This window comes from Heloderma suspectum, chromosome 1, assembly GCF_057233095.1.
Source record: "Heloderma suspectum isolate Gila_16-S chromosome 1, 16-S_ref, whole genome shotgun sequence".
NCBI lineage: Eukaryota > Metazoa > Chordata > Lepidosauria > Squamata > Helodermatidae > Heloderma > Heloderma suspectum.
This window is the reverse complement of record NC_139458.1, coordinates 133,277,677-133,303,739: the sequence shown is the minus strand read 5'-3', so window position 1 is coordinate 133,303,739 and position 26,063 is coordinate 133,277,677. Positions and strand designations below refer to the sequence as shown.

At 44.9% G+C, this 26,063-nt stretch overlaps 2 protein-coding genes across 8 annotated transcripts in view; one reads left to right on the top strand and one right to left on the bottom strand.

Annotated features, from left to right (window-relative positions):
• LOC146357912 (inner centromere protein-like) overlaps positions 1–1,188 on the bottom strand; it is a 30,383-nt gene extending 29,195 nt beyond the window's left edge. For all 3 annotated transcript variants that reach the window (XM_084858520.1, XM_084858503.1, XM_084858511.1), the window contains exons 1-2: positions 1,077–1,188; positions 405–545 (exon numbers count right to left, since the gene is read on the bottom strand). In XM_084858520.1, the coding sequence (XP_084714646.1) occupies positions 405–541 (137 nt within the window). In that variant the 5' untranslated portion in view covers positions 542–545; positions 1,077–1,188. The remainder of the gene's footprint in view (positions 1–404; positions 546–1,076) is intronic.
• Positions 1,189–1,220: 32 nt separating this feature from the next.
• INCENP (inner centromere protein) overlaps positions 1,221–26,063 on the top strand; it is a 33,740-nt gene continuing 8,897 nt past the window's right edge. The window contains exons 1-10 of one of the 5 annotated variants that reach the window (XM_084858451.1): positions 1,221–1,352; positions 11,275–11,419; positions 12,187–12,294; positions 15,636–16,396; positions 17,555–17,603; positions 18,015–18,048; positions 21,244–21,343; positions 23,436–23,487; positions 24,065–24,179; positions 24,263–24,400. In XM_084858451.1, the coding sequence (XP_084714577.1) occupies positions 1,271–1,352; positions 11,275–11,419; positions 12,187–12,294; positions 15,636–16,396; positions 17,555–17,603; positions 18,015–18,048; positions 21,244–21,343; positions 23,436–23,487; positions 24,065–24,179; positions 24,263–24,400 (1,584 nt within the window). In that variant the 5' untranslated portion in view covers positions 1,221–1,270. Of the gene's footprint in view, positions 1,505–2,495; positions 2,671–11,274; positions 11,420–12,186; positions 12,295–15,635; positions 16,397–17,554; positions 17,604–18,014; positions 18,049–21,243; positions 21,344–23,435; positions 23,488–24,064; positions 24,180–24,262; positions 24,401–26,063 lie in introns of those variants that run through there. The other 4 variants (XM_084858462.1, XM_084858481.1, XM_084858490.1 and 1 more) reach the window with 4 other exon arrangements.

Genomic DNA, 26,063 nt, shown 5'->3' with positions numbered 1-26,063 from the left:
AACATGTAGCTATTCCAACCAGCTTATTAGGAGCGTAATATACAGTATTTAACACAATGATAGCGACAGAATCAATGTGCTTAAGACAGCAAAGCCCCCTCAAATACAGACAGTCCTGAACTTCTGAGGCAAATAACTTGTGTCAGGAGCAGGGTAGAGCAAATGAAATTCATAGGCAACCTTGATGGAGACAGCAACTATACACTTTGCTAGCCCTTAAGAACAGTGATGTGCAATGTGTTTGTTACGTTCCTCTTTGTAACGGCCTCACCTATAAGGGACTGAAAAGATGACCTGCAAAACCATTTAAAGCACTGGGTGCAGGGTAGGGGGAATAATTTATCTTTCTGTTTTGCAAGACTCTTAGGGATTTGAGGGCCACCCTTTCTAAAGCCCAGGCCTACCTACTGAACATCTTCATGGCTTCTTCCTCGATTTCCCGCAGCCACACCAAGGATTTATGTTCAGCATTGAACAGGAATTCTGAGAACTTTTGGCTACAGACATCTAGAAGGTGAGTGGGGCCTCTTGCCTCTGCCATGACACTGATTAAAACAGGAGAAAAAAAAATCAGTTAATCATTCCATTCTACATTTGATTACAGATTTACTTCTCCCATCAACAGATAAAATTGACACCGGGCTAGTTTTCTTACCAATCTGCGTTTTTGAGAAGTCTATCTACAACTAAAGCTAGACAAGAAAACTAACAACACACAGGACAACAAAGGGCATTCCAAGATTTTGCTTTTAGAAGAAGCAGACTAAGGACAACTACGTTGACAGAGATTCATATCCCAAGGAGCAAGCAATTTTTTGTTGCTTGTTTGAAGGGTTGCTGGGCTTCTGGGGGCTTTCTTGCTTATACTAGAGAAGAATGAACGGGGCTACTCTCTACCCCCTACCCAAGATAAAGGAGCCAAAGGCGAAGGCCAAGGAGCAAAAATGTTTATAGAAACTCAAGAAGCAAATTAAATAGTTATGTTTCCTTCCGCCGTCGACAGCCCCCCAAAAGGCAAACTCGACTACTTTTGCTGAGCCAAACTGCACAACCGCTCCACACGACGGAGGACCCACCTAAAACTGCATTTCCCAACGCTGAAACGCCACACGCCCGAACTATTAAAATACAAATACACAACACGCCTCGTTCCAAGGTGCGTGTGCGCGCGCGCGCGCTCTCGCGTTCGAAACCAAACCCCGCCCCCGACTTTCCTCAGCCCTTCAGCAGCTGCGCCAGCTAACACCTGCCAGGGAGGGACGGACGCACGATGCTTGTTGGCTGTAGCCGCTGTAAGTTAAAGCTCAGAGGCACTTTTAGTCCCGCCCCTGTTGACGTGCGGCATAGGGGAGGTAAGACGCTGCGCCGGCTAACCGGGTTCCGATCTCATGGAGTTCAAAACGTTTTAGACGGACCGTTCCTTTGTGTAAGGACGCGACAACAATGTGCTGTTGTTAGTCTAACGCTACGTTGTCGCTTTTGCCCCCGTAACGCGAGAAAAGCGGTAGGTGCGCTTGGGAGATAGAGGAGCAATCCGGGATATTAGCTGTGATTGGACAGCAACCTGTCGCCGCCCCCTCCCCAGAGAAAAGAGTTCATGATATTTCAGCCCTGCCCACCCCAGAAACGAAGCCCCCCGACCTTCTCTGAAATGGAGGTTGGCCCTTGGGCTGCGAGGGGTTCCTCAGTCCTGCCTTTTTAGGACCGGCCGAAATTCCACAAAAAGGCGCAAGCTTTCGAGTTCTGCAGAAGCCTTCATCAGGCTAGGTGGTGTAAACGGCGGGGTGGGCGGGGGAGACAGAAGTCCAGAATGTGGTGGCCGCGAGGTCTGTCGTTTTTACACCAAGTAACCTGATGGAGTTCTGGAAAACTCAGAAGCTTGCGCTTTTTTGTGGAATTCTGGTTGGTCCTAATAAAGGTGATGTCCAACCTTGGGCTTTTCCCCCTTTATGGACCGGCACAGCTGGCTTTGCTTTTTAAACATCTTTAGTGAATGGCCGCCGTTAATAACGTGATGTCACTGTCTGTTCTGCGTTTCGTTTCCCGCTGTTTGCAATTAACCTCACCCGCTCCGTGTGCGGGTATATATATGCGCGTGTGTATATACACACGTCAGGACATTTGAGGCATTTATTACATTTCTCATCTGATGAACTGGACTGCAGTCCACGAAAGCTTATCCCAGCCTTCCCCAGCCTGCCGCCCTCCAGATGTGTTAGACAACTCCCAGTATCCCCAGCCAGCATGGCTAGGGGTCGATGGGAGTTGTGCCCCACACATCTGGAGGGCGCCAGGTTGGGGAAGGCTTGCTTACGCGCGGGCAAATCTGTCAGTCCGCGAGGCGCCACAGCACCCCGCTTGTTCCGGAAGCGTGCTTGTGTGCGCTTCCCATAGGCCTCGAAGCCTTTCTCTCCTGTCACTATGGTGATGGCAGCCCCCCCCCTTTCCTCTCGTCTCTCCCTTCCTCCTCCGCTCGAGACGTCATCGAGGCCGTTCCGGGCAAGCGCGCTTCTGATTGGAGTGACGCTATTTGAAAATTGTAGCGGGCGCCGGAGATGCGATTGTGCCTGTACGTTTCTGCCGCAGGTTGTTAAACGGGTGTCGGAAGAGCGCTCGAATTGGTCCGGGGCCCGGACGAAGCGGACGGTCCCTTCCAGGGGAGCGTGGCGAGTGAGTCGCGGAGGGAAGCCGGGCCGGGCGGGCGGAGGAGGAGGAGGAGGAGGAGGAGGGTCGGGGGATGGGGGGGCCTTGCCGGGCGGTCGCACACCAGGAGGCAAGGGGGGGCGGGGAGTTCTGCAGCTCCCGTTATTGTTCCGTGTGATTTCAGTGCAGTATTCCTATCAAACCAAGGAGAACGAGTTATACTATCCCGGAATAACTTAATTCTACCCCCCGCCAACTCTGCTCAATTCAACCCTGCGCTGCACGTTACGGAGTACGAGCGGGTGCCCCCCAGTTTCTGCTTTCAGCATGTAAAGTGCCCCTGAGGGGAGCAGCTTCTCGACGTCTTTTGGACGATGTGGATTGTTTTGTTGGAACTTGCATCTCGGCGGCTCAAGGCATGCAAAAGAGTTCCTGTTTTGGATTCCAGTCAAAGGATATTCAGGTGTTGCCCAGTCGTTAGGGTTTTGTATGCCGCTCCCTTATGAGACGCGCGTTTTTCTATCTCCCGTTCCCAAATGGAACAGATTTCTCTTGACGTGCTTGTTAAAACCTGGGCAAAAACATGCTCTTGGGGGTGTATTTGTTCCTGGTTTGTTCTGCCAAATTATGTGTTCAGCTGTTGTAAGCCGGGTAATAAGATTACTCAGATCCTGAATCTGTGCTTTAAATTCTACAGAAGTAAAAGTATTAATGTCTGCTACACTGATACTGTGTTTTCAGTGTTGTATTTTAGAGTCTTGTAAGCTACTTTGCCAGGGGCTGTGTCCTCTGAAAGGTGCGTTTGAAGTATTTTAGAGTGCAATCCTATGCATGTTTGCACAGGGAAAAAGTCCTACAACTGCCAGCATAGCTGCCAGGGACATGCTGGGAGTTGTAGGACTTTTTTTTCCTGTCTAAGCATGCATGGGATTTTAAATTACAACTTCACTAAGGGCTTTTCCACCTGAATGTTTTGACAGGTGACTTCTGTCTTTGGCTTTCCGGGTGGTTTTGTTTGACTTTGATTGGAATTAATGCTGCTGGCTCTTGCATGCCTCTGAATTTATGTATTTATTCATTTGAAAGACCCACTTTTCAGGGCACATTGTACTCAGAAGGTGGATTACAAAAGAGAGTGGTGTTGGGGGAACACACCTCTGCCCTCTGCCATTTTTGCTATGGGGTGCTGCAGGGCACTATCTATTCCAACTGCTGCATGAAAGCTGCAGGGAGCAGTCATCTGGGGATCTGAAGTGAAGTGTCATCAATATGTAGATGACACCCAGCTCTGTTTCTCTATAACATCCAGTTCAGATGTGGCTGTGCAGGCTCTGGACTGGCACTTGGATGCAGTGGCGGGCTGGGTGCAGCCAATAAACTCAGTTTGAATCCTGACAGAGCAGAAGCACTGTGGTTAGCAAGGTGGGCCATGGGTCCGGGAAATAGGCCAGTTGTCTATTTTGAGTTGAGCTGCAATTCCCCCTTGTGTAGTTGGTGTGTAGTTTGGGGATACTCCTGGATTCATAGACTCATAGAATCATAGGGTTGGAGGGGGCCTACAAGACCATCGAGTCCAACCCCCTGCTCATTGCAGGAAGCCTGATTCCCAGGCGGTCTCCCAACCAAGTACTAACCAGGCCTGACCCTGCTTCGCTTCCGAGATCAGACAAGATCGGGGGCATCCAGCCCTTTGCTCATCTTTGTCACTTGAGGCTCAGGTGTCTTCACTGGCTAGGAGTGCATTTTTCCATCTTCGGCTGGTACACCAACAGTGGCCGTTCTGGACAGCGATAGTTTAGCCACGGTGGTAGGGGCATTGGTAACCTCAAGATTAGATTATTGTAATGCAATCTATGTGGGGGCCTTGGGTTTGTTGGCTGCAACTGGTGGAAAATGCAGCCATGAGGCTGCTAACGGGTGTCTCTTTCCAACACCAAATTACACTTGCTAGAAGAGCTGCACTGGCTGCCAATAAGCTACCAGACCAAGCTTAAGGTATCGTTAACATATAAAGCCCTCAGCAACTTGGGACCAGGTTACCTTAGGTAGTGCTTTACCCCTTATGTCCCTACCTGATATCTGCAATTATCACATGGAGCACTTTTGAGGGTGCTACATGCTACAGGTGCAAAGGGCAGCCTGGTTAGTACTTGGATGGGAGACCTCCTAGGAATCAGGCTTCCTGCACTGAGCAGGGGGTTGGACTCAATGGTCTTGTAGGCCCCTTCCAGGTAGTTCCATCTGTGCAGCTTAGCTGGGTCTACACTACTAGAACACTTCAGGAGGGCTTGCAGTGGAGCATTTACTAGTTCCCCTCTACTCAGCACTGGTTAGGCCTCATCTGGAGTACTGTGTCCAGTTCTGGGCACCACACTTTTAAGAAGGATGCAGACAAACTGGAGAGGGTTCAGAGGAGGGCAACAAAGATGATCAGAGGACTGGAAACAAAGCCCTCTGAAGAGAGACTGAAAGAACTGGGCATGTTTAGCCTTGAGAAGAGAAGACTGAGGGGAGATATGATAGCACTCTTCAAGTACTTGAAAGGTTGTCACAGAGAAGGCCAGGATCTCTTCTTGATCATCCTACAGTGCAGGACACGGAATAATGGGCTCAAGTTACAGGAAGCCAGATTCCGGCTGAACATCAGGAAAAACTTCCTGACTGTTAGAGCAATATGACAATGGAACCAATTACCTAGGGAGGTGGTGGGCTCTCCCACACTGGAGGCATTCAAGTCAAGGCTGGACAGCCATCTGTTAGGGATGCTCTGCCTCTGACCTGGATTCCTGCATTGAGCAGGGGGTTGGACTCGATGGCCTTGTAGGCCCCTTCCAACCCTACTATTCTATGATTTAGTGCTGCAGCATCCACCGTCTGGAGCGCCTTACCAACTATAATTATATAGGCCCCCACAATTCTGATGTTTAGACATCTTCTTAAAACTCATCTCTCTACACAGGCTTTCCCTGAAATGTGACCCAGCCAGCTACGGTTTGTAGCGCACAGTCAAATGTGCTGTTTTACTGTTGATTATTTTTGTATCGTGTGTTCGTCATTAGATTTATTGTGATTTTGATACCATTGTATTTTATGTTCACTGCTTTGATACCTTTGTGTACAGTGGTATATAAATCTGGGAAATAATAACACATGAAAATACAACTACAATTTAAAAATACACACACATCAGCAGCTGAAGATTTTTTTTAAAGTACCAAATACAGATAAAAATAAACGTGTCTTCATTGCTTTTTTAAAGCCTGCAGCAATGAGGCCATTCTTCTCTCTGGGCAAAGGTGTGGGGTCTGTCTGTGAAAGCTTTGTCCCTAGTACTGCCAGCCAAACAACTCTTGCTGGTGGGCCAGAGCCTTGAGCCTCCAGCACTGTTCTTAATGCTTAAGCAGGCTCATAAAAGTGTAAGCAGTCCTTCAGATAATAAGCTGCAAACCATTCAGGGCTTTAAAGGCTAAAACCAGCACCTTGAACTGGGCCTGGGAACAAATAGGCAGCCAACATAAACAAAACAGAATAGGTGCAATATGATTTGAGTGCCTTGCTCTCACAAGCATTCTAGCTGCTGCATTCTGTACCAAGTACAGTTTCCAAATTGTCTTCAAGGGCATCCTCACATGGAGTATGTTATAGTAATCTAACCTGGACATACCCAAGGCATATGTCACTGTAGCTAATTCAGCTTTCTCTAGATAGAGCTGCAGCTGTTAAACCAGCCTAGCTGATAAAAACCTAGCTGTAGACAGTAGAGGGTCAAGGAGAACTCCCAGACTGTTTACCTGCCTGTTCAAGGTGTGTGTGACCTCATCCAGAGTCAGATCTAAACCTCCATCCAGATTAGTGGGTTGCCCAACACACAGTTCTTACATCTTCTCTGAATTAAGCTTCAACTTGTTAGCTGTCATCCATCCCAATATCGCCCCCAGATACTTGTCTGAGGTTTCAGCTGTCTCCCTCGGATTAGATAGTAGAAAAGGGATAGATTGTGTGTCATCTGCATATTGATGACACCTCAACCCAAAGCTCCAGATTACTTCTCCCAGTGGTTTCATGTTGATAAGAAAGGGGACACGATGGAACCATGAGGCATCCCAAATGTCAATGGTCAAGGGATAGAAGAACAGTCCCCCAGCACTACTTTCTTGGGCTGTCCCCCAGGAAGGACTAGAGACGCTGCAGCACTGTGCCTCCAAGTTCCTTCCTAGAGAGATGGTTCAGAAGGATACCATGGTCAGTCCTCCGTGGAGCTTGTCAACATCCTTATGCTGCACAATCTAAAAAGTAGCCACAGGACCAGATGGTGCCATGGCTGGTGATGTGGTTTATTTTTCCATGGAAAATTTTTTCATTTCATAAGTTCAAATGTATGCCCATTCCAAATACAATATTAGGCAAGCTTGGCAGTTTGGAAGTTGTAATTAATGTTTTTCAGGTGATTATCCTTAGCTAATATGTGAGAGAATACATACATGTCACTGAAATACATATATGTCTCAGAGTGAAATGGAGCTAATAAATAGTGTTGTTGTTGTTCAGTCGTTCAGTCGTGTCCGACTCTTCGTGACCCCATGGACCATAGCACGCCAGGCCTTCCTGTCCTGCGCTCTCTCCCGGAGCGTGCTCAAGTTCATATTCATTGCATCCGTGATGCTATCTAGCCATCTCATCCTCTGCCATCCCCTTCTCCTTTTGCCTTCAGTCTTTCCCAGCATCAGGGTCTTTTCCAGGGAGTTTTCTCTTCGCATTAGGTGGCCAAAATATTGGAGCTTCAGCTTCATTATCTGTCCTTCCAATGAGCACTCAGGGTTGATTTCCTTTAGGATGGACTGATTTGACCTCCTTGCAGTCCAGGGGACTCGTAAGAGTCTTCTCCAGCACCACAGTTCGAAAGCATCAATTCTTCGGCGCTCAGCCTTCCTTATAGTCCAGCTCTCACAGCCATACATTACTACTGGGAAAACCATAGCTTTGATTAGACGGACCTTTGTCGGCAAGGTGATGTCTCTGCTTCTTACTATGCTGTCTAGGTTTGCCATAGCTTTCCTCCCAAGGAGCAAGCGTCTTTTAATTTCATGGCTACAGTCACCGTCTGCGGTGATCTTGGAGCCCAAGAAAGTAAAATCTGTCACTGCTTCCATTTCTTCCCCTTCTATATGCCAGGAAGTGATGGGGCCAGATGCCATGATCTTCGTTTTTTTAATGTTGAGTTTCAAACCAGCTTTTGCACTCTCCTCTTTCACCCTCAACAAGAGGCTCTTGAGATCCTCTTCGCTTTCTGCCATTAGGGTGGTATCGTCTGCATATCGGAGGTTGTTGATAATTCTCCCGGCAATCTTAATTCCGACCTGTGATTCATCCAACCCGGCGTTTCTCATGATGTACTCTGCATATAAGTTAAATAAGCAGGGTGACAATATGCAGCCTTGTCGTACTCCTTTCCCAGTTTTGAACCACTCGGTTGTTCCATGTCTGGTTCTTACTGTTGCTTCTTGACCCTCGTACAGGTTTCTCAGGAGACAGGTAAGGTGGTCTGGTACTCCCATCACTTTAAGAATTTGCCACAGTTTGTTGTGATCCACACAATCAAAGGCTTTAGCGTAGTCAATGAAGCAGAAATAGACGTTTTTCTGGAATTCTCTTGCTTTCTCCATGATGCAGCGAATGTTGGCGATTTGATCTCTAGTTCCTCTGCCTCTTCAAAACCCAGCTTGTACTTCCGGTAGTTCTCGGTTCGCATACTGCTGAAGCCTAGCTTGTAGGATTTTGAGCATCACCTTGCTGGCATGTGAAATGAGTGCAATTGTGCGGTAGTTTGAACACTCTTTGGCGTTGCCCTTCTTTGGAATTGGAATGTAAACTGACCTTTTCCAGTCTTGTGGCCACTGTTGAGTGTTCCAGATTTGTTGGCATATTGGATGCAGCACTTTAACAGCATCATCTTTTAGGATTTTAAATAGCTCAGCAGGAATACTGTCATATCCGCTAGCTTTGTTGTTACTAATGCTTCCTAAGGCCCACTTGACTTCACTCTCGAGGATGTCCGGCTCAAGTTCAGTGGCCGCACTATCATGGCTATCAGGGACATTCAGATCTTTCCTGTATAGTTCTTCTGTGTATTCTTGCCACCTCTTCTTAATCTCATCTGCTTCTGTTAGGTCCCTGCCTTCTTTGTCCTTGATCATGCCCGTCTTTGCACAAAACGTTCCCTTGAGATCTCCAATTTTCTTGAAGAGATCTCTAGTCTTTCCCATTCTGTTGTTTCCCTCGATTTCTTTGCATTGTTCATTTAAGAAGGTCTTCTTGTCTCTCCTTGCTATTCTCTGGAACTCTGCATTCAGTTGGGTATATCTTCCCCTTTCTCCCTTGCTTTTCGCTTCCCTTCTTTCGTGAGCTACTTGTAAAGCCTCATCAGACAGCCACATGGCTTTCTTGCATTTCTTTTTCTTTGGGATGGATTTCGTTGCTGCCTCTTGAACAATGTTACGGACCTCCGTCCATAGTTCCTCAGGCACTCTGTCTATCAGGTCTAATCCCTGAAATCTATTCCTCACCTCCACTGTATATTCATCAGGGATATGATTTAGGTCATACCTGAACGGTTTAGTGGTTTTCCCAACGTTCTTCAATTTAAGCCGAAATTTTGCAAGAAGCAGCTCATGATCTGAGCCACAGTCAGCTCCAGGTCTTGTTTTTACTGACTGTATGGAGCTTCTCCATCTTTGGCTGCAAAGGACATAATCAATCTGATTTCGATATTGACCATCTGGTGACGTCCATGTGTAGAGTCGCCTCTTGTGCTGTTGGAAAAGAGTGTTTGCTATTATCAGCATGTTCTCTCGGCAAAACTCTATTAGCTTTTGTCCTGCTTCATTTTGTACACCAAGGCCATGCCTGCCTGTTATCCCGGTGATTTCTTGACTTCCTACTTTAGCATTCCAATCCCCTATGATGAAGAGGACATCTTTTTTTGGTGTTAGTTCTAGAAGGTGTTGTAGGTCTTCATAGAACCGATCAACCTCAGCTTCGGTTGGGGCATAGACTTGAATTACTGTGATGTTGAATGGTTTGCCTTGGATTCGTACTGAGATCATTCTATCATTTTTAAGATTGTACCCCAGTACTGCTTTTCCCACCCTTTTGTTGACTATGAGTGCTACTCCATTTCTTCTAAGGGATTCTTGCCCACAATAGTAGATATGATGGTCACCTGAATTAAATTCGCCCATGCCTGTCCATTTTAGTTCGCTGATTCCCAAGATGTCGATGTTCAATCTTGCCATCTCATGTTTGACCACCTCCAGCTTACCTTGATTCATTGATCTGACATTCCAGGTTCCTAAACAATATTGTTCTTTACAGCATCGGATTTTCTTTTCACCACCAGACACATCCACAGCTGAGTGTCCTTTCGGGTTTGGCCCAGCCGCTTCACTCTTTCTGGCGCTACTTGGAAATACCCTCTGCTCTTCCCCAGTAGCATATTGGACACCTTCCGACCTGAGGGGCTCATCTTCCGGCGTCATCTCTTTTAGCCTTGTGATACGTTCCATGGGGTTTTCTTGGCAAGAATACTGGAGTGGGTTGCCATTTCCTTCTCCAGTGGACCACATTTTGTCAGAACTCTCCGCCATGACCTGTCCGTCTTGGGTTGCTCTGCACGGCATAGCTTATGGCTTCACTGAGTTACGCAAGCCCCTTCGCCACAACAAGGCAGTGATCCATGAAGGGGTAAATAAATAGTGACAGTGAAACAAAGTGCTCCAACAGCCATAGTAGAAAAGAGTTAAACTCTGTTGAAAAGTTGAGTGGTTGTCGGCATATCATGCACAGTACTTTGGGCTGCTAAAATTAGTTTGTCATCTGTTTTCATTACCTTTTTTTCTTAAATGTAAACAGTGTAAAGGAAGTAGGTGATTAACTTTACAAGTATTCCAATGCAAAATGCTACATAATATAACCTATAAGTCATACTAGGTGTACTTTTATTTTTTCCCTCAAATATTTCAGGTCAAATACTTATGGTGTATGGGAACAAAAAATTAACATGGGCTACTTTTTTCAGTTTACTAAATATAGATAAAATAAACATGCCAAATTAGATCTCTCTAGGGCAGGGGTGGGTTACTTGATGCTCTCTGTAAGTTTTGGCCTACAGCTCCCATCAGCTCTAGCCAGCATAGCCAATGGTGAGGGACGATGGGAGTCCTAGGCCAGATCTTCTGGAGGGCCCATCCCTAGGGTATCAGAACATTTTCCGATGCAAACTGAAAATTTTCCGATGCAAATAACTTTATGCCAATTAAGCTAATTTGCATTAGAAAATTTTCCAATTCAAAATTTTCTGGAAAACCCACATTACTGGCCATGGTTCAGTTCTGTAAAAACTAGCATCTAAGTCAGAGTGGTTATGAACATATAGTTAAATGTTTAGTTAAAGATAGATTAATAAAGACTTTAGGATTATTTTGCTAAAAATAAGCGAAGCTGAGGAAATGGAGTTTGAACACATGGGCTTTGACCTGCTGCTGCTTTAGGTTGAACCATGCAGTCTGTGACAGGGGATGACTGGCATTTGCTTTTCTGTAACTTGAGCAAGAAGTCACTCTTTGGCCTTTGCAGCCCAAGCCATGTTGAAGATGATGCATTCCATGAGACTGGAAGAGGAGGCAAAGAAGAAACTTGAAGAATTCCTGCACAATGTCCACAACAGAGACTTTGTGTGGATGGATGAGATTCTTCAAGAGGCTATCAAGATGTTCAACAGGTAAGAACTAGAGATCTGCTGGAAATGGTGCCTAGCCCCCAAGTCTTTGTTATGTCTATTCATTGAAACCATAACAGCCCAGAAGCTGTATGTAGGGTTGTCACCCAAGGCATTTGGTCCTACAGCCCATGTGTCTTTTGCAATTCAAATTTATATCTGCATAGACAGACTTCTATCTGTCTCTTTCTGTACACATAAGCAAGATCACTTACTTGAAAGCTAAAGCTGAAGTCTTGGGGCATATCTTTCTGAGGTGGTATTTATCGCATGAAGGGAGGGGGAGTTACATGTGGGAGCACACAACAATGTGCTTACCTGCATCAGAAGTGGAACAGTCTAGAATTCTATCAGCTCAGCCTATCATCTTCAGTGTAATCTGCAGAAAGCTCTCTAATTATAACAAGGTTTTAGTACAGTGCCTAGGTCAGAAATCAGAATGGCATTGGTACAAAAATCCAGTATAATCTTAAGTGTGTCCTGAACTGCAAGCTTTTACTAGCCTTTCCCAAAATGAGAAATTGAAAAATGGGACAGTGGCCCTCCTGAAGTTATTTTAGAATGAAGGTGCCTGCAATTTTAGCCTGTCAGAAAGCTTCCAGTCGTTGACCTGCATAGGAATGGATGTCCTAGTTGTTCTAATCCTGCAGCATTAATTGTATGGATTGGTTTGAATAGATCTGTCAGTTAAATTAGTGGTTAGTAAACTTCAATGCGCCTAGCGAAGTAGGGTTAAAACTGTTGCTTTTATCTCTTGTTTGTTAAAACAGCAGTTCTGATGGAGAACCGGAGCTGATGCCAAAAACTCCATCGCAGAAAAATCGCCGGAAAAAGAAGCGTCTTTCTTCTGTTAAGAGAGAGAGTTTTTCTACAAAGAGGTAGGATTAAAATTATGAATATTTTGGGTGTGGATGTATTGGGGGTGGGGAGAGTCTGGATTATTTGGGATCTATACGCATTGTGTTAATGGCAGTATTTGAAATCCCTTGTTGGTCTCTGATGGAAATATTACAATTATGATTGCAAAACTTAACTTGCTCATTTTAGGGCGCAATCCTATGGCAGCTGGACAGTGTCTAGATGGCCATAGGATTTTTCAGTTTATGGGAACCAAGCTCGGAGCCAGTGCTCCGAGGTTGGTTCCCACAAATCCAACTCCCCACCCCCTCCCCTGCCACCTTATAGGCAGTGAGATTTGTCCCTGGCTCCATGCTCGGAAGAGCAGTGTGGAGCGGCTGAAAAGGGGGCATTCCTGGTGGTGGGGAGGGGACTGCAGAAGCACGGATACGATGCTTCCTATGTGCTGTCCGGCCTCCCCCACCCCGCTCTGAGGCGCCCCAGCTAGACAGCCCCAGCTAGACAGCCAAAATCGGCTATCTAGCCACAAATGTAGGGCAGCTAGAGCGCAGAGGAGAGGATCCCCTCCGCCTGCCCTGCATTGGATAGTCTGTCGCCTCTGAGTTCGGAGGCAGCCAACTATGACCATGGGATTGTGCCCTTAAAGTCTTTTGAAGATTTAAAAATGTGTCCCTAATTACTGGGCTTACATACATACGTATATACATATATTTCATGCAATCATATGCAAAACCAGTGGATGGCAGGTGCCATCTTTGAAGAGGTGCTCCCTGCCAATACCTTATAGCAGGAAAAATTAGGGATGGCGGAGAATTTCTGAGAATTTCTCCACGAATCTCAGTGAGGCCGAATGCCAACGCATTTGGCCCCCCGAAATTGGCGGTGAAATTCCCCCCCCCCCCCCCTGGGATGGGACTTAGCTCCTGCGAATGTCCCTCTCGGCGGCGGGTCCCGGCGGCGGTTCGGCAGGGGCGGGGGCAGCGGCCGGTCTTCCGACCGGCTGCCGCCGCCGCCATTACAAAATAAAGTAAAAAACAAACAAACCCCGCGATAGGCTACGTAACGATTAACGTAGCCTATCACGGCTAGATTTCCAAAGTCAGCCGTGATAGGCTACGTTAATCGTCACGTAGCCTATCACGGGTGACTTTGGCGGGGAGGAAAGCGCGTACGCAAATGGCGGCGGCCCATGGGTGCCGCCATTTGCGTTCCTTATTTGGGCCCGGGTAGTCTACGTAAAGATTTACGTAGACTATGGCGAAAATAAGGGCAACGCTATTTGCGTTGCCCTTATTTTCGCCGTAGTCTACGTAAATCTTTACGTAGACTACCCGGGCCCAAATAAGGAACGCAAATGGCGGCGCCCATGGGCCGCCGCCATTTGCGTATGCGCTTTTTTTTTTTCCTAAGTCACCCATGATAGGCTACGTGACGATTAACGTAGCCTATCACGGGGTTTTTTGTTGTTGTTTTTTTCACTTTTTGTTTTGCGGCCGGGGAGACGGGGTGCTTCTCCCCGGCCTGAATTTCAGCGAGGCGGGGCAGGGTGCCTCCCCCCCGGCCTGAATTTCAGCGAGGCGGGACGCCTCCCCCCCTCGCCTGAACTTCGCGGGGAGAAGCGAAGCACCTCCCCCCCACCGCGAAAAAAGCTGCGGGACAAGGTAAGTCCCTTTCGTACATCCCTAGGAAAAATATGAGCGTGAGCTCCCAGGGTTTTGGCTATGCCACTTCATTCCCCCTCCCCCAAAAGATTTCTTTATTTTGATGACCATCTTAATCAGGATGATTGTTATATGGACAAAGCTCTTGCAACAAGGTAGAATTATGTAGAATGAGCATCATCATTGTAGGAATGAACTGCCAGTTAGTTAAAATGTTTGGGAAGGGAATAAAAAACCATCTGTCAACTTTTTTGAAAGACAGGTTTGGCAAGCTTTGAACAGACTGGTTTAGGGCTTGGGGTGCCTCCACTTAGTGCTATGACTAAGGCGTAGACGAGTTCTGACAGGGCAGGATTGGGAGGGCACAATTTGTATGACTTTTTCTGCCTTCTCTTGCTTTAATTAAATTGAACTTCCAGATCTTAATAAACGACTGAGTCAGATTAATAGTTAATTCACTTGCTCATACATTGAAGTGTGCAAAGGAAGGCAATAGTGAAAGGCTGCATTCACTTCCTATTTTGGTCCAAGCAGAAGGAATACAATGAGCTGTATGCCAGTTGCTGGGGAACACGAGTGGGGTGGTGCTGCTGGACTCGGGTCCTGTTTATGGGCTTCCCACAGGCAGTTGGTTGGCAACTGCATGAATAGAATGCTGGATTAGATAGGCCTCTGGTCTGATCCAGCAGGACTTTTCTTACATTCTTAATTTGCGGTCCAATAAAACTACCATTCATAGTTAGATGGCCTTTCCTTCTTAATATTTTGTTTCATTTCCAACTACACTTGACACACCAGAACCAAAATAAGCCTCAAAAAGTAAATAAGCACTTTTTGTTATCACTCTGCTCCAACAGCTGGTTCCCATGACCAGTGGAGAGCTGAAGGGAAGCTTGCAGTAGGCCCATCTATGGACCAGAGGACTAATGGCCACTGGGATATTGCATTCCCTGCTTCCCAGAAAGCACATTACAGCTAGGGGAAGACCTTCCAAGCTTCAACCACTGGCCAGAAAAGAAGCAATCGCAGGGAGGTTACCCCCCTTTCCCCCATGAGAAAGAATATGACTTTAACTGCAAGTTGCCCTGAGACTGCAGGTCTTGAGAGTTAGCACACACTCTTATTCTCTCCATTGGCCAGAGGACTAAAGATGATGTGTGCATGTCGTTTTCGTGTTGTGTCCTTTTATTGCATTCTGTTGTAAGCTGGCTTGGGGATCATTTCATCAAAAAGCTTGGTATAAATCATTTTGAAGGTTTCTTTAAATCAGTGGGAAGTCAAGATTTATACATGAGACTAAATCATGCATGGTGTGGGAAAATGGATAAGGTGAGATTTTTCTCTTATAATAGTAGAACCCTAATTTGACTCCTCACTAATTTTATCAGCCAAAGCTTTCATTGGTTGATCTGTCAGTGAAAGGTTGTCCCCCTAATATTTATGGCTCAAAACACCTGTCTACAATTTTTCCATTCATCTACACTGTTGGACATTGCAACATTGGATGGATAGGATGGATCAGTTTTTCTTCTGTATAAAGAAGTTATTTTCTCTGGTTTATTCTAACAAGCTTTAGTGGCTCCTGACTGCTTCTGTTGGATGAAAGGGTAAATACAAGGTGTTCTGTTTCTGTCATAATATCTCTGCCTGCAGTAAACTTGATCCCCATTGCATTCCTGACAATGTGATTTTGTTATCAGATTGTCCAAAAGAGAAGGTACCCGGTCTTCTAAACGGATTTCCCAAAAACTCCAGCACAAAAAAGATTTGGAAATTATGGAAGCTGACGAAGAGAACACCTCTCCTTGTCGTCGTGTGACTAGATCTCGGGCTGTTAAATCTGCCAAACACTCGGATGCTACTCTTAAGAATTCAGCTATTCATTTAGCCAAAGGGCGGATACCACTAGTAGAAATCAGTGTAAATGAGAGGTGCAGTGCAGAATTCCAGATAGAAAAAACACAACCCAAAACAGAAAAGGTTGCTTTGACCCTCACGTTGTCATCTGATAAGTCCCCTAAAAAGAGATCACAGCCTCTGTCCAAACCTTCTTTGCTTGTGGTCCCAGACACCCCTGAAGCAAAAATAATGAAAGAGGGACGGGAAGCATGCAAGTTGAAAATAGCAAATGTATCCATTGCCAGAACCACTGAAAATAAAGAACTCAACACTCAGGAGGAGAAATTATGTGTCCAACAGCAAGAAAATAGCCAGCCTTTCAAAATGGAAGCCACACAGAACGTACGTGAGAGTCCACAAACACCCACAGCTCCGAAAGCAAACCGTCACTCTGTACGGCGAAGCCTAATGGGGAGGACCTCCATGAACTGCAAAGCCTCCCTGGCTGAGAGATGCTCGCTGGGTGTCAAAAGGGAAAGAGCGGTCCAGAAATCTATTGGCAGGACTCTATCCAAGCGTAAAACAGCCCAGCGATCATCGTCTGCTTGTCGGCGTAAGAGCTGTAAGTTTCTATAACCTGAGATAATTGTACTATTCTCTCTCTCCATTTTTTGTTGTTAGTCTCCCCTGCCGCCCCCCACCCCTATTTTTCCCTTCCTGTCTGTGTGCTGAAGCAAAGCACTGGAGTGAACTTGATGTGACCATGGCAAGTGCTCTCTGGGGGAAAAATGGGTTCTTCAAGGGAGAGAAATTCATTTATATTTAAATCATTCCTGTCTCAATATTAGGCACTCAGACCAGTTAACTTTAAAAAAAGGGACACAAAAATGCACCCTTGCCTCTCTGCCTACTGTTCCCCTGTGAGAGCTGTTCTGTTGCTTTTAGGCTCCTCCCAAGCTGTGAGGAACAAATTTTCCTCATCTGCTACATGGAAGGGCTATGTTGTTTAGTCCTTCCCATCCATCAAGCAAGAACATGCTAGGAAAGAACAGTGTAATCTCACTTGCCATGGACTGTTATTATCTTTTGAAAGCTAACTGTCCTGCTTTGCTTTGTAACCATGTCTATACACTAAGAAAACAAATAAACCCCTAAGGTACTTGATTACAATTTCTAGTACTAGTTCCATTTGTGTTAGCGTTTTCACAACTTATGATTAACTTGTGGAAAATGGACAGCAAAAGTAGTAACTCTGTTTCCCAGACCAGCCAATATTAGAGATTGTTTTGCTTTGGGCTTCTTTTCACTCCTGATCACACAAAGGTGAAGTGATTTAAAACTGAAGCTGATTCACCAGCATTCTTTCTTGTACTGAAGTTGCTGGTTTTGGCCTACAAACCCCTTAATTGGCTTCGATCTTATATACCAGTGAAGTGTCCAAGGACTTCAGGGAATCTGCTCAAGCCTACTGACAGTTGTGTAAACATGCTGCAAACTCCAATCATGATTTGAATCTTAATTTGGGAAAGTGTTCCAGCTTACTTGCCAGATGGAATCACCCAAGCTGCAGCCAATGATCTTTTTAGTGCTGCTTAAATGTGAGCACCTACATTTTAGCCCACACTAAGCTCCAGTGATTCTTAAGGAAGTCCAGGATGCTGCTACACATATAAGGTGGGGTGCACTAAGAGACAGGATGTCTCTGTGCGTGTTGGGGTTTTATTTTGATAGTATATGGCATGTTGGAGAAACGATCTTATTTGAGTCTCTTCCTCTTTAGCTCGGACTGGTATGGAGAAATTAGTGGATGAACACGTCACTGAATCTGGGTGAGCTTATTTGAGTAAAATCTTAGTTTTCTGAAGGTGATGAATCCCTACATCAGGGGTGGGCAACTTGTAGGACAATATCTGGAGGGTCACAACTGCCATGATTCCTCATCATTGGCTATGCTGGCTGGGGCTGATGGGAGCTGTAGGCCAAGTTGCTCACCTCTGCCCTACATGAAAGCATGGCAGCTGTTGAGGTGTTATGTGGCCTTCTGTGGTCTTGTATGGGATGGGGGTAGAGTACAACCGCTAAGTTGATAACTTCATCTAACAATACCTTAATGATATCATGGAAATAAGTGATCAATTAGAATCTTGCTGCATGATAGGAGCTTGAAAATAATTTGTACAGTTTTTGCTACTCCATATCCACGTATCTTTTCTTTCTCTCTCTCTCTCTCTCTCTCTCAGACCAGAGTTAGATCGTACTTCTCATTCTCAAGAGGTAAGTTCTTTAAAGGGCTAAACTAATAGGCTGTATTCCTATGCCCACTTACCTGAGAGTAAACTCAATGTAACTGAAACCTGCTTCTGAGTAGACAGACATGTGTAAAGTTGTGCTGTTAGGCGCTGTCCACATGAAGCTACCTGCAGGGTGGAATCCCATGTGCAGTAGAGAAGCAGATATTGTCTGCCTAGTCTGTGCTCAGGGTACATCTGTCCTGCCCCCAGGCCTGCCATACACCCCCATACTAGATGAAATATTTGGACAGGATCTATATGCATAGAATCAAATGTATATAGGCCTAATCTGCAGAGTCATTCCAATGATGATGATGAAAGTGATTGTGTGGTTAGGACCTACACAAATTGAATTCCATGTGTATAAACCCTATGTTGTGTTTTCCGCATGGGTTTCTGGCACATTCAATGAGTGGTTCCTTCCAAGTGATCCTGCTCCTCATCCGTGTGTAGGTTATAGTAGTTTGTTTGTTTGATAGAATTGTTATCCTGCCCCTTCGGTGTTCTACTCTTAGGGCAGGTATTTATTTATTTTATTTCATTTCTATACCGCCCAATAGCCAGAGCTCTCTGAGTAACAATTAAACCTATGAAAGGTAACAATTAAAACCTATGAAAACAGCAGAAGCAATAAAAACATAAGAACGTTATGGTGGCAGGATAAAACCAGGCTGGATAATGATTAAAGGCCTGAGAAAATAAAAAGTTCTTCACCTGGTTCTGAGAAGGCATGGGTGAGTGCCAGGAGAGCCTCCCAAAGACAGGGTGTCACAATTAAGATGGCTTTCTCCGGTTGCCACTATCTCTAGATGGTAGAGTCATCAAGAGAAGTTGGTCCTGGGTAATAACAGTATATAGGCAAGTTCCTGTGGGAAAGGGTGGTCCTGTTGGATGTCAGTCTAAAGCACCTCTTAGAAGCTGAGTAGAGGGAACCTTTGTCCAGTGCACTATTCTCCCCTTTTACCTAGCAAGTAAGCTTGATTATATGTGTGCCATGTGAAAACTAGAGTAGCTGGCCATAAATAAATGCTCTTTCAGCATTGCTAAAGGAAATAGATGTTTGGCCCTTTAAGTGGTAGGATCATGGGCGGGCGAGGGGGGGGGGGTTGCTTCTGGTGCCATAGCACGTGAGCAGCTATATTTTCTTCCAGCAGCACACAGTGCTTGTTTTCCCCATAATTGATCCTGTTACATACTTTTGGATGGGGTGTGGACGTCAGAAGTAGCTGAAACACTGCCACCCATCTCCTCCACACGGCAGAGTTGGGTTGCATGTAATTCTTACTATTCTGATATGATTGGCACCATGTACTCCTAGACTGGTTGGCAGGTAAAGCTGTAGAGGAAAGAGCATGTGGCCTTTCTTGTCAAACCCTCACCACTGAATAGGAGGGACTCTGAGTGCGCATTAGAATGTTCACTACTGTTTATGGACTCAATATTGCCCTATGTGTAACTATATGAACAGTCCTGGAGTTAAAATATTTGGTAACATGCATTAGGGCAACAGCTAGTCCTCTTTGAGGTTTCACACTTTCTGGGATAAGAATTGGTGCTTTAAAACAGTTTGCGCATTGGTTGAATTGATATATCATGCATATTATATCAATGGCTATAACTGTAAGGCTCATATTCAGTGATCATCAGGCAACAGAAATATTAGTGAACCAGAAAGCTGTCCTGAAAGAACCTACAAATGTCTTCTATTAGAGGGAGCATATCACTCCTCGCTGAAATGTCAACATTGTCTTTATAGCTGCTGAATGAGCTCTAGATCAGGGTCTAACTTTTTTGGACCTGTGGGCACATTTGGGGATTTGAGAAACTGTTGTGGGCACCAGCATAAAATGACTCCCATGAAGGATGTGGCTGCCGTGGCCCTTAGTAAAAAGTGAGCTGAAGAGGTGTGTGGTGGGGGAAGAGAGAGAGTGAGGCTAGAGGCTGAGAGGGAGGGGAAATAGCAAGACAAAGAGGGAGAGGGGAAAGAAAGAGCAAGGATAGAGGCTGGCAAGGGAGAGAATGAAGACCACCATAACATTTTACAAGGTTATTTACAAAAATGTTTTGAAGGGGGCAGGGAGTGGAGTGCTTTGTGGGTGCTGTTGGAGGCCCTTTGGGCGCCACATTAGGGTCCCTTTCTCTAGATATTGTTGGATTGCAACTCCTTTCAGCCCTAGCCTGCATAGCCAATGGTGAGGGATGATGGGAGTTGAAGTTGCAGTGCAACAACATCTGGAGGGCTACAAGTTGTTCATCCCTGGCCTCACCTAACCAAAACAGGAGATTTCTCCCAACCCCTTAGAAATATAGCGGCAGAACAACTGGGTTAGCCATACTGGTGATAGTAAATACAACTGGAACAAAATCTAATAATGACATTCTTTATATAGTTAAACCATATACATAAAAACAATAAGAAAGAATACACTGTTATTGTGCTGTAAAAAATTTTTTTTTTACTGTTATAATAATACTGCTGTGCTGTTATAATAATGAATAAACTGCAAGGGTGCCAAAGGCTCTGCTATAAAAAACAGTTTTTGAGGATGGCAAGGAACTGCAGTGGTCAAAACAATGGTGGGCTGATAAGAAGTACAATAATAAAATAGCTCTGAATGCGTTTGGCCCCTTGTAGTTCATTCATTATTATAACATGTACACCCCTTTGCTGGTACATGCGCTAGAGGAAGGATTGACAAGAGTTTTAAATTGGCTTAATACTGCAGTGGCCTATACTGATAATTGTGCAGTATGTGTGATATACAGTATGTTTTTATGTGTGTGCGTGTTTACTTTTGGGCATACCTCTTACTTACTAGACCATATACTTAGCACTAGAACACTGAGGAAGACTGAACATTGAAACATGTTTGGTTTATTTGATATTGGTTGTTTTGGGGATGGTTAGGTTTTTATAACACAACACCATTGTATTCTCACTCATTGGTTTGATGTATATATACAGCACAATGACAGTGTATTCTTATTGTTTTTATGTATATGTTTTAACTATATAGATAAAGAATTTCATTATTAGGTTCTACTCTAATTATATTTACTATTACCAGTATGCCCATCCCTGGGCTAAACCTTCAAGGGGGCCCACCTGATCAACTAAGATAATATATGCCTTTATGTATGAAGCAGTCAATGCTGAATGCATTTGCCTTTACTGCAGGTTGATGAAAAAAACCTCAGGATGCCCCTTCGTTCTCACAAGGCCAGCGTGACTGCAACTATCCAACTTCGAGAAGAACAGGAAGAAAGAGACTGCAAAGGTTGGTATATTAGGTGTTATTTGCTGTCTGAGTAGCAGAAAAGACCAACTGTGAGGCAGATGGAACATTCCTAAAGAAGGACAAACCTAATCTTATTTACCGGATGCTGGCTTGATTGTTCCAGAACAGCTAGTATTTATTACTTACTTATTTAAAATATTTATAGGCCAACTTTCAGGGCAGGAGCCCTCCCAAGGCAGCATACAACAATAAAATGCATATAATAAAATTCATAATTAAAAATTATTAATTTTTCATAATTGATTAATTTTGCTGCTGTAATTAAAGCAGCAAAAGTTCCACAAAACAACCAACATCAGCAAAAGGCAGAGCCTACAGCATAATTGCAGTTATAACCCCATCTGATAAAACATAATCAGGGGAAGGCCAGAATAAAGAAGTAAATCTTCAGGGCCTACTTAAAAGTCTGCAATAATTGGCCTTGACAGACCTCTGATGGCAACTTATTCCAGAGGTGTGGGGCCACTGTGGAAAAGGCCCTGTCCTGTGTACTCATCCACCTAACTGCCCTCATGGGTGGGCATGTGGGCCCCTCTTGCTGATCTTGGAAGTGTGGGCAGGCTGATAAGGGTGAAGGTGGTCCTTCAAGTAATTTGGCCCAAACCACTTAGGGCTTCAAAGGTCAAAACCAATGCTTTAAATTGGGCTCAGAAGCGCACTGGTAACCAGTGCAGCTGGCGTAGTATTGGCATTATATGATCTAATCACCTCACTCCAGCAACACTCGGGTGGCCACATTCTGCACCAGCTGAAGTTTCTAGACCATCTTCAAAGGCAGCCCCATGTACAGCACATTACAGTAACCCAGCCTGGACATCACTAGTGCATGGATAACTGAGGCAAGGGCTGTCCTCTCCAACTGGGGCCACAGCTGGCATACCAGCCTAAGCTGGTAAAACCACTCCTGGGCACTGCAGCCACCTTGGTTTCCCGTTAGCTCAGAGTCCAGGAGGACTCCCACACTGCACACTTGGTCTTATAGGGAGAGTGCAACTAAGACCAGTTGTAAACCTCCATCTGAAGTAGCTGGTTTCCCAACCCACAGTACCTCCGCCTTGTCTGGATTAAGTGTCAGCTCGTTCACCCTCAGCCACCCCAAAACAGCCTCCAGACACTCATTTAAGACTTCCACAGCCTCTCTGGGATGTGTAGATGGAAATAAAAGGTAGAGCTGGGTGTCATCTGCTTACTGATGTCACTTTAGCCCAAACCTCTGGATGACTTCCCCCAACAATTTCATGTAGATGTTAAAAAGCATGGGGGACATGATGAAGCCTTGCGGCACCCCACAGGCTAACAGCCATGGGCTGGAGCAGAAGTCAGATAACAGGTAAGTACTCTGTTTGCCAGTGTGGTGTTGAAGACGGGGTTTCATCCTTCAACGGAGGAGTCCTAGTTCCACTCCTGGCTTAGCCCTGAAGTTCACTGGGTGAACTTGAGCCAGTTGTTCTCTCAGCCTAATGTACCCTGCAGGATCGTTGTGGGGGAACCATGTATGCTGTCATGAGTGCTTGGGTTAAAAATGTAATAAAGTCCATGGCAAAACATATTCATGCCACTTGTTCAGAGGAGGGAGGAATAATTGAACTTTTCCTATTTGTGTCATGTACATAATCCTGATCCCAGTATTTAAATATGTCACTAAATCAAAATTCTGTAGTCCACTACATTGCAGTGTGTATTAATGAAGGAATTCATTAAAATGAGGACAGTATAAGTTGACTAATTTGGGTTTGCAAAACTGGTTAAAAACCGTGATTTTACTGATGTAACATTTTCCTGGTAAAATAGTGTGCCAGCCCAGAGAGCTTGGAAAGCAAGTTTCTTCACTTGCTTTCCAAGCTCTTCTTACACAGCTTTAAAAAATCGATATATAGCTTAGCTTGGGAGCATGCTGCCTGTGCCTGTACAAGTGTGAAGTCTTATCAGCAAATGTGCAGGCACAAATACATTCTGCACTGTCAATGAAAAGTGCTCATCCATTTGATGACTATAAACAACTTAGGCTTCAGGCCTCTGCTGTGTAGAGCACTTCAGATCATTAACTGTAGCTATTCCTCTCTCTCTGCAGAGGGCAGCCCTGAAAAAAGTGATGAGGTGCAAACGCAACCCCAGAGTGCCAGGTATGTTTCTTGAGGTCTTTTGACAAAAACTCCATGCCCCGTTTGTTTAAATTAATATCTTTATGCTTTGGCATGTGAATCATATAAGTGCCTGTGGTTGGGAGCTGGAACGAAGAGGTGCCTCATGCTGGTGGGGAAACGGAAAAGAACTGTCCTGCTTGCTTGGCAGAGTTGGAGGTGACAGGGGTATAAGAGAGATGGACTGGGGGGCAGGGGGAGAAGTAGTGAAATGAAGAGATAAGGAGGAAAATCCTCACAGCTCCTCTGTGCCTGAGGAAGGGGGAATTTTCAGACCAGGCCACAAACATAGTGAGATAACGGCAGAGTAGGTCCCATGGTGGCGCGTTGATGGACAGGACTAGCTCCTATGTGAAGAAAGTCTTCATTAAAATACTTATCTCAACAACCATCTTGCCTCTGGATCTTTTGTGACTGCATAAAAACGGGGAATGGTGCCAGAATGGTACAGAATGATGTATCTCTGAGACAAGTATGGTGGAGGTGGTAGATTTTTCTGCTGGGTGTTCCATGTAATGAGCCCCATTTGACCATTTATGTAAAACTAAATAATCTTCAGGAGAAAGCCAAGCTATAAGAGAGCAGTTAGTGAGCTTGATGATGGACAGCACACAGAAGATGAACTCTCTCCCCCACGGAAGAAGGCTCCATCTCCTCAGTGTCCTGCCAGCAAGGTAAGATGAGCATCTCATCCTTGGGAGTGCACCATGTCGCATCAGTGGCCTTCCACGGATTGATAATGTTCTGTGCTTTTCAGGTTGTTCGCCCTTTCAAGACATTCTTGCACACAGTGCATAAGAACCAGATGCTCATGATGACCCCTGGCTCTGTGAGCCGAAACAGTACTATAAAATCGTTCCTCAGACAAAACACACCCCTCCGAACCACTCCCAAGGTAACGTGAGGTCATTTTTTTAAATTATTGAGTGAAAGTAGGAGGTGACTACTGAGTTGAAAATTACCCACTAAAATTACCTACTAATAACAGGATAGTGAGAAAAGTAATACATTATATAACTTGATTTTTTTGGAGTCAATTGCGTCACACAGAAGGGTTAAAGTACTTTCTTTTCTCTTCAGTGATGTTTTCAGAGAACTCTGTTCAATATTGAGTTTCTTCCACTGTTACCAATTAGCTTGCACAAATGTTCAAGCTTGGCAGACACTCTTCAAATCTATTTTGGTTTGAAGAATCAAACCATGAAGGGCTTTGAAGTTGGGCATGAATGTAAATAAGTAAGTTGTTTTCTGTAGTCCTTTGAGTCTTCCTGCCTTGTCCCATCTGAGAGTTGGGAGCTGGGAAAACTTAAAAATGGGGTTTAGGGACTTAAGGGCCACTGTGGCCGGACAGGAGTGACTAAAGGCCAACAGGGTAGCTGAAGAAAGTGGGGAACAGGCTTAAAGGCAGGGGTTTGAACAGTTGGTGGAAGAGGCAAGGAGTTGGAAAAGGGGGGATTTCAAAAACCTCATGAGGGTCTTAAGGTCCTTGAGGAAAAAAGACGGGATATAAATGTAATAAATAAGGTCAAGAGGGACAGCGTGCTATTGGTAAAAAGAGAGTAGATGGGCAAAGGGGCATAAGGGACTGAACGATGGGCACTGGGATGGGGGAGACTGACATTTGCATGTTGATTTGAACTATCCAGCCATATCTTTAGCTGCAGGGGGGTGTTTAATTTTCAAACTGAACGATTGTCCCACACACCACAGCTTAGCAGATCAGTATTCCTCTAGCATAAATTTATTGCAAGCAATTAAACTTATGACTGCTTCTTGAGTTAACCATACTTTGGTGCAGCTCAGGAGATTATTCTTATTTGGTGTGGATGAAAGTAGAGTTGAATCTGATATCAATGAAGCTCAGGACTGCTCAAGCAGGATTCTGTATAAACCAGTAGTCTAGTCCTTTCGTACTGTTGGCAATAAATATTGAGTAGAACTTGGGTGCAAACATCCAAAGATATTAACTGTGTCTTAATCTTCTCTTCATACAGAGGGGTTTTGTTGTAAGTAACAAGATTGATCTTACAGTAGGTGTATTTGCACATCATTAATGCTGTGTGTGTGTTATCCAACGGCATCCCTAACCAGCATAGTGACCTAACACCCCTTCCTTTTTAAAGAGCACGTTTGGCATTTATTTAGTTCTTTCCCCATAAAATCTTATTGAAAAGTAGATAAGAAATGTACAATTATGAATGCCATTGTACTGTTCTTTTCGCAGTATTAAGAGAACCTTGACCATTTCAAAGCATGATGATCCATATTTGCCATTTCTTCCCTTGAAAGTCTCAATTATATTTTCCCATTTAATTTATTTCAGTTTAGAAAGCTCAGAACAGATAACCATGTGCAAAAAAGAAACTAGAGTATAATCGCTAGGGATGGGCGGATCACTTACCCCGTTCTGGCTGTGGGGGGTCTGCGGGAGGGGGCGATCTGTCCCTCCCCCTGGAATCCGTCCAGGATGGCTCCGCTCTGCGGTGATCTACGCCATTTGCATCCCTGTTTTTTCACACGATAGGCTATGCAAATTTCTATGTAAATATAATTTGCAT